The sequence below is a fragment of the Mus pahari genome, chromosome 7, assembly GCF_900095145.1.
Source record: "Mus pahari chromosome 7, PAHARI_EIJ_v1.1, whole genome shotgun sequence".
Classification (NCBI taxonomy): Eukaryota; Metazoa; Chordata; class Mammalia; order Rodentia; family Muridae; genus Mus; species Mus pahari.
In genome coordinates, this window is record NC_034596.1 from 66,710,832 (window position 1) to 66,719,503 (window position 8,672).

General features: G+C 43.1%; 1 protein-coding gene across 3 annotated transcripts in view; it reads left to right on the forward strand.

Annotated features, from left to right (window-relative positions):
- Window positions 1-8,056, forward strand: part of Kiaa0586 (KIAA0586 ortholog) — a 104,874-nt gene extending 96,818 nt beyond the window's left edge. For 2 of the 3 annotated variants that reach the window (XM_021201596.1, XM_021201597.1), the window contains one exon: window positions 7,694-8,056. In XM_021201596.1, coding sequence (XP_021057255.1) covers window positions 7,694-7,845 — 152 coding nt within the window. In that variant the 3' untranslated portion in view covers window positions 7,846-8,056. The remainder of the gene's footprint in view (window positions 1-7,693) is intronic. The other variant, XM_029541001.1, reaches the window with a different exon arrangement.
- Window positions 8,057-8,672: the final 616 nt, after the last annotated feature.

The window sequence follows — 8,672 nt, forward strand, 5'->3', positions numbered from 1 at the left end:
CACACGATGGTCATCCTTCTTGGTTTTCTTGTGTTTTGCAAAATGTATCTTGGGTATTCTAAGTTTCTGGGCTAATATCCACTTATCAGTGAGTTTCGCTCAGTTTTTTAAGAATTGGATTAATTTTGCAATTACCTGCAGTGTCATCCATGGCTCTTTGCTTCCTCTCATCTCATCTTCTGGATAAGAATCAGTTAGGCAAGGTTTCTTTTGCTGATAGTCATTGCATTCATGTGTTGACTTCCTTCTTTACTGGGTCACTAGACAAAGCATCTGCTGACCTGGCTTCATGGGAGGAACTAATGGGATAAGTGCATTTGGCCTGAGTTCTTTCTTGTGAATAGGAATTGTGATTATTTCTAACTAATATTTTACTGGGGGTGGGGGAGCAGAGCTTTGTTTTAACATAGCTCCACTGGGTGCTGTGGGTAGGGCAAAGAAGGAGTCCAGTGTTTGTCTTGCCTCTATATGTACAGGTGAGGTTGCTGCTTTTAAAAGCCCTGAATTTGGAGCTCATAATGTTTCTTGCACTTTTGTACTGTGCCTTCTCTCTTATCAGGAACACAGTAGAAACACTGGTGCCCATTTTTAGCCCTTCTAAAGTGTGTGCATACTCACCCAGGATTAAGGACATCAGTTCTCTAAAAGGTACATTAGAACCCAGGGAAAGAAGTCTTCATCCCTTTGGAAAGTGTGTAAACTGCTGAATTAGAAGCTGCAGGTGTGGTGTTCAGAGCCGCTGAGGGTAATACTTGGCTAGTTCCATCTGGGGAAGGTTATTTGTTGGGGCAGGATAGAGTTTAAACTTTGAAGTCAGTTTTAAACAAAGTGAAGCAGCTGGAAGCTGGCATAAGAAGAAACAAGTCTTTCCCATTAACTACTGCTGCGTGAGAGAAAAGGTCGGGGGTTGTTTTCACAGGTGCCTGGGCTTTCCTTTGTCCTATGTAAGCGACTACGTTTTTGTCTTAAATTGTAAATTTTAAGATAAGCATTTGTCAATCCATTTGAAAAACAAGCAGTAATAAACTCAAGCATAGCAGGGCTTGTATGTCCGAGACATGCTTCAGATTGTGGTATGGGAGGTTAGGAGGATAGCGCAGCCATTAAATGGCTCATAACCAAGTGGATAGAATAAGGTATTGTAACAGTTTAAAATGTTCCTTTAAGTATGAAAGATAAAATGTTTCTAGTGATTGTGGAAAGCGAAGGCATATAAAACATTACCCATGAGACTGAGTGTCATAACCAATGTGCTTCTGCATCAAAACATGTCCTGTTTGGTCTCAAGCACTGATAGGATGTTGCAAAATCTGCAGGCTGGGTTAAGTATGTGAGGAGAATTTAATGCAGCAAGAGAGGTTAGCCGCTGCTTACACAAGGAATTGAAGCAAGAGAAGATGAGACCAAGGTGAACGGGAAAAATGCTTCCAGAGCCTAATAAAACACCACAGAAATGCTGTAGCATTTTCAGACAGCTGGAAAGCAACTGTGTTGTTGGGAATAGTTGCTAGTTTTACAAACCAGGCAGGGGTAAGTGCAAGCGGGCTGTTAGAAGAGCCATAGGCTCTTGGGGAAGAAGCAGGTTGTCTGTCTGTCAGTCAGTCTACTTGATTTCAAGAGCCCCTATGTGCCTGGGATCAAGCTAGAACTGTGTGGACAACAGAGGCAAATGAGCCGTCCCTGGGGGCATATGCCTAACAGCATGGCGGATGCACGAGCTAGCTGGGCTGGGTGCAGTGGCTCAGCCCTTCAGTTCCAGCACTGGGGAGGTAGACGCAGGTGGATCTCTTTGAGTTCAAGGCCAACCTAATATACATAGTGAGTCTCAGGACAGACAGGGCTATGTACCAAGACCCTGTTTCAAAAAACAAAACACAAAACATCTTGTGAGCCTACTATACTAGTCACTCGGAAGACACTCAGTCCCTGTCCATGCCCTTGAGGAAGATGTTGTTCACTGGATATTACAGACACATAAAGAACTAATTACAGTACAGCTTGGCAGGTGACACAGTCAAGTGTCCAGGATTGACAAGGAAAGGCGTTCCTAACATTTTACCATTGCTGCTGGGAAAAGCGCACAGGGTGGGTTTTACCTGCCAGGCTGGGGTATTGTTAAAGTGAATGGTTTAAAGGAATAAAATAAAATGAAAAAAGAAAAACTTGATGTTGGGGGCGTGGCGAGGTGGGGGTGATGGGGGGGGGTTGAGGATGAGTATGGTCAAAATATATTAAATGCTCAGAGAATTAAGAAAAGCATCTTTTAATAAAATAGTCATAGACCCATTGACCCACAGACAGCTATGGCTACGTGTCTCTTTCACAAACGCTACATAGGTGAAATAATTTTTATAGTTTTATGATATTCATTCTCCTGGGCTAATTAGGACATTCCATGGACCTGGATTAAAGATTGCAGTCGGTTCTTTCAATCTTTAACTCCACAGCTTATAAGAAACTAGTCTTTTCTGACGTGTAAAAAAAAGCCCAAATGAAGACAGTCAAAATGTCTTACCACTGCGTAGTCATCTTGCAGAACACTGTAATTTATACATGTGTCTTGAGCCAAGTACACGTATCAGGATGAGGCATTTCTGACTCTGTGGCCATCTCTGGAGCTGCCCAGAAAAGGCTTCTCTCTGTCTCAGCTGTTGTGAAAGGCCATGTTTTGTGGGGTCCTCTTAGCTTACAGGTAACAGGTCTAATAATGGGTCACCAGGCGTTAAGATTTAGACTCACAATCTACAACCCCAGACTCTCTAACCCCAGAAGACTTGTAAGATGTGTAATTATTAATATTTCTAAGATGCATGTAATAAATACACACATATCTAAATGAGCATTAAAAATTCTGTATTGAGTCAGGTGTGATGGTGCACACCTTAATCCCAGCACTCGGGAGGCAGAGGCAGGTGGATCTCTGTGAGTCTGAGGCCAGCCTGGTCTACAGAGTGAGTCCCAGACCCTGTCTGGGAAAAAAAAAGTGTGGATTTACTTCACATAAATTGCTTTTAGGTTTTGCATTTCTTAGTCTTACAAACCCAGCAGCAAAGAGTGGAAAATATGAATTTTCAGAATTTTAAAGCAAAAGTTTGGTATGTTGAATGTTTTAAAAGTATATTAAGTTATGTCTCTGGAAGTGTCAGATCTAGAGTCTGACTCCGGCATCTCCAACTTAAGTGCATGCCAGGCTTAATGACATACTGCAAACCCCTGGGATCAAGGAGTCATCTTGTGTTCAGACCCCAAACCAGCTGTTGAAACAATGACATCATAGTGTAATGACACAACTGGAAGTTCTAAAGTTAAACTTTAAAGCATCAAGCTACATTTAATATAGGCAGAAAAATATATATTGCTCTAATGGTGATTTATTAAGATGTCCTGTTCTTTATGTTTTTTTTTTTTTTCCTTTTGCTCTGACAGCTGTAACTGGGTGTGAAGGTGTTAGCCTTTTTGTCTGTTAACAGTAATCAAGTGGTACTTTTAAAATAGCCCGTCTAAAAAATTTTCTTTTAAAGTTCTAAAGCTGTGATTATTTAAAAACTTTCATGAACTTTAAAAAAAAATCTTCCTAGAGTGAATATTAGCAAATAGCATTATATAAAATGGTACCTTTTATTGGTATAATTTTTATGTAAAAGCATGGTATAACTACTTGGAGGCCTTCCAGAGTACAAGGGCGTATGTAGCCCAGGCAAAGGGTCTCATTAGCCCAGGCAAAGGGTCTCATTAGCCCAGGCAGAGGATCTCACATAGCCCAGGCTGAGGGTCTCACATAGCCCAGGCTTAGGGTGTCATTAGGCTGGCTAACTGTAACCCCACCACATGCCCCTCCTGAATGCTGCTATTTCATAGCACACATGGCTTACATATGCTGGAGATGAAACCCGAGGTTGTGTGTGTGAGACAAGCACTACAAACTAAGCCACGCCCATCCCCAGCCCTCCTTTTTTCTCTTGCTAGTTTCCAGCAAACTCATTCTCCATAAAGAACAGTGCCTTTTGTAGCCCTCCCCCAGGGCCGATACCTGTGGGGATGGCTCCTGTTCAGTACCTAGGAGTAAGAGCTGACTTACTTGAGTGACCTTTCTGTAACTGTAACTGGGTTACAGCTCTCACAGCTGAGAATGGGGGTTCAGAAAATGTATGTGGCTAACTGCAGTCTCTTCCTCTGTCTCCCCTGCCCTTCCCTTGCCTCTCTTTAGATGCTTTAATGCCTTGTGTTCTTCCTTCCTCATTTGGCTGTCAGTTCCTTCACACATCCAGTCACTTTGTGAAGTCAGGCAGGTTGGAGCCTTTGTTTTCTTCACTGCTGTGTTCTGCAGAGTCTAGAGCAAAGCCTGGCACACAGAAAATGCTCACTTGCTGTTTGTGGGGGAGGTGGGGAGGAGAGCCCGGCTCCTGTTCCATTATCCCTTATCTTTCCTTCCCATTATCCATTATCCTTTACCCCTCCCTGCATAGGAACCTTCAGGGCACAGTCTGTGGCAGCCCATTCTTAAGCTGACCTCATGGGTTCTTAATCATGACCTATCCTAAAGGGACTGTTTTGGACTCATGAGATGTGCCAGCCTGGTGACTCGAGTCCCATCCCCCAAACCCACATAAAGGTAAAGGGAGAGAACCAGCTGCAGAGTTGTCCTCCGACCTTCACACGTGTGCTGTGGCATGCATATGCCCCCATACATATCATATACACATGCACACATGAGTTTTAAAAAGGAAAGGAACCAGTGCTTGAAGTGTTCCTCTCCTTAGCTGCCACTGTCACTACACACCACTAACATGAAATTACCTCCAGTTCCTTTTTATTGTAATTAAAGACGGTTACAAACAAGCTCCACCAATTCTGAATTAGACAAATTACGCTCGACTTGATTTTGACAGTCTCTTCCTGAATACTTCCCTATGACTTTCTCTCCCTGTGTCTCCGCACTTCCAACATCTCCTCGCCATGTTCTCATTTCACTTAACCCTCTAGGCGATTGTAGCCCATTACACTAATCTGTCTGTGGCTGACTGCTCTCCGGTCTTTGGAAGCTTTGATTCTAGTTGCCTGCTGGAAAGTCCATTCATGCATCTTGTGGGCATCTATACTGATCAGGGGTAACAAGTCTAGTCTCTCTGACCTCTGTACACCTCCATAGGCCTCTCATTCCTGTCCGCTCGGTCCACCAGACCTGCCATTTGAGCAGCCCCATGCTCAGTGCTTCCTAAGTGCCAGGCTCCCCCCCACCAGACTATCTTGACTCTCTGACCATTGCCACAGACCCCTGGGCTTATTCTTATATATATCTTTTCTAAAGTGCATTTGTTCACATTAGTATTTTCTTTGAAATGTTTTGTGAGTTCTCCATTTCTTTATGCAGGGGCTGGCCCTGCCTTCGTCAGCATTTCAGAGCTCACGATTCTTTCAGATCAGTATTTGGCACCAGAACACAGTGCCCCTTGCACACAAACCTAAATGTGTTCTGTTTGTCTCCTTTCTGTTATTGCCTTCCCAACACTTATAAGTCCCAGCTCAACAGCTACTCCTACGTGACTTTGATTGTGCACGCCCCATCTGCACTGGGATGTTAGGAACATCTTGAGAATGGGTGTTATCTTCCATCCTTGTGTCCGCTCTATGCAGTCTGAGTTCTGGATGCACAGCAGCTCCATACAGATGTTTACACAGCACACACCTTTGAAAAGCCAGTTCAACATCTTTCTTGGTCATCTGGTGTGTCCCACAGAATCACTATTAGATAAGAGATGGGAGAAAGGTCCTTAAAATGTTTGTAGTTAGTATTTAATTATGAGACAACTATAAGAAATTATATAATTTTTTGCGTCACTTGCTAATCAGAAGAGGTCATATTAAATAATTTTTTTTTGTTTTTGTTTTTTGTTTTTGTTTTTGTTTTTGTTTTTGTTTTTTGAGACAGGGTTTCTCTGTATAGCCCTGNCTGTCCTGGAACTCACTTTGTAGACCAGGCTNGCCTCGAACTCAGAAATCCACCTGCCTCTGCCTCCCGAGTGCTGGGATTAAAGGCATGCGCCACCACACCCGGCTCATATTAAATAATTTAATATGTGAATTTATGCATATAGATTATATAAAGCAGTTTTGTTAAGTTAGATAACTATGGCAACAATGTCATATGGGATAGCTAAGTAACTCAAGGAATGGAGTTCTTCAGGCTACTTGGGGAGAAATGGAGTATTTGGGTGGGACATCTGTCAGCAGTAGACTCCAGTCAGTCCTGTGCAAAGTTATAACTTCACCATAGATTAAGCTCTGCTGTTGGATGTTTCTTTATTGGATGCTTCTTTTGGTTATTTTGTGTACTCTAGAACATAGCTTTGTAAAATATTAGTTTATTTTAACAATAATTATATCCTCTAAATATCTTTAGACGTGCTTTTCAGAGTTCCGTTATTTTGATTTTCATGCTATCCCTGTAGGTCTAATACTGCGTGCAACATGTGGAGTAGGATTTTTTTTTCCCATATGTAATTAATGTAAGGAGAAGAAAGAAAAATTCTTTGTACAGAAGAAATGGTTCCATGTCAAATGTCAGTACTTTTTTTTTTTTTTTTTTTGGTTTTTTCAAGACAGGGTTTCTCTGTGTAGCCATGGCTGTCCTGGAACTCACTTTGTAGACCAGACTGGCCTCGAACTCAGAAGTCTGCCTGCCTCTGCCTCCCGAGTGCTGGGATTAAAGGCGTACGCCACCACGCCTGGCGTCAGTGCTATTTGAATGACCACTTCAGCATTCTTTCTTAGACAGTGTTGTATAAAAATGTTGACTAATAATGCACTTTGTTCGGCACACGTCAGTGAGCAGTTACTGAGCTCATCCTGAGCTGAGAGTCCATGGAGGAGGAGGAAGAGGAGGGTAAAGTGCTTTGACGGACTTGGACTTCAGTTTAGAATGCTTTCATTTTACTTTTGAAATGGGCTACTTCAGTTCTCCGTCCTCGTCCTTCGGCTCTCAGGACTGGGGTTTGAGGCCAGCACCATGATGCTGGCTTCAGGTGCTTCCTCCCCTCCTCACGGCTTTTTTTAGAAGTCATTCTGTAATCAGTAGCGCACACCCACTGCAGCTGTTGTCTTGCAGTCACTCATGCAGTGAGAGTGACATCGGGCTCTTCCATGGGGACAGTGGCTCTGTCTCTGAGCACTCACTGCAGTGGTGTTTGGGGGTTGGAATGATGTGGGCAGTGCTGAGCTCCGCTCTGAGGTCGGGTTCCATGTGCTCTGCAAGGTGGGCTCTGTTCTATTTAACACGAAAACACTGAACTTTGGAGTGGTAAATGGTGATTCATCCCAAGTGACATTAGCAGGGACTAGCTCTAGCAGTCTGACTTAGCATCTATACTACAGTTGTATAGTAACCCTTTTGACAGTTTCATACACAGCTGTGACAATTCCCCCTTTAATCTCCCGTCTACTCCTGCTGACCCTTTCTTCTCCTCTGTGTGAATTCAGTGAGGGAAAAAGCCCAGTCTTGTGTACCATAATTTTTATTGCCCATTCTTCTGTAAAAATGTTGCTTTCAAGAGATCCACAGTGAAGGGAAATTCCAAGCAACTTGAGAAAAGACATCTTGTATGCCACCCTTATTTTCAGGGTCTCCCCTACTGTGTGGACAGAGGAGAGCACTGTGCAGTCAGCCGCTGTCTGAATGCCTTTCTCCTTTGTACAGGTGGCCCGGCAGATCCGCTCCTCATTGCACATGTGTCACCCGCCAGGATGTCTGTGACGCTACCCTCTGCAAACCTTGAGGACTGCTCTCAGTCCCTGAGCACCAGCTCCATGCATGGCGGCGCCGAGTCCTCGGGGACGGACACCTTCTAAGCAGGAGGAGAGCAGCACACAGGTCATGAAGACTCAGGAAGGTTCACAAGGTCCATGAAGTTCAGGTGTCACTCTGGCTGCAGACCATGTCCCTACACTATTGGCCTTTGAACATTTTTAGGGGAAAACATTTCTAATATTTTATTAAGATGAAAGTGTCCTTTAACTATTTAGTAAGGCTTTTAAATAAAGTAGATATAACTCATACTAAGTCTGGCTGTTTCTTAGAAGCTTGGGGTAACAGGGAACAGTGAAAAGGGCATAGCTTTAACCTGAGGATTTAGGGGTTCCTTCTAACATTACTGTAGCTGCAATAATCAAGAGTAATTCAGATTTGTCCACAGGGCCTAAATGAAGTCCTAACACATTTGTATATTATACTGTGTAGTTTAAAAAGAATTTTAAGGTGTGTATACATTGATACAGAATTTCTCTCAAAAGAAGAAATCTACCTTTTCTGAATTTAGAGTAAAAACACCATCTTTAACTTACTGTCCTTGTGATGTTCTTGAACATTCTTTTAAAAATGGTGTCTGCTCCTGCCCAGGTTTACTCAGACTCATTGTCAGCCAACCACCTCAAATCCTTTTGGGATAAGAAAAGAGCTGCTAGTTTCTATCTCCTGAGCAAGGAGTTGGTGGCTAAGGAGTAAGAGTCAATGATGTCCACAGTCAGGGGTACTTTCTTCACTCCCAACAGGGCAGGCGATGGCGAAGATGCTGTTCCCAATGTGCCCTTTGCGTGCTCTGTACACTTCATAGCCTTCAAGCTTGTGAGACAAGTTACTAGCATCTTTTAGAATTTCAGTATACAACTAAAAGAAAGAG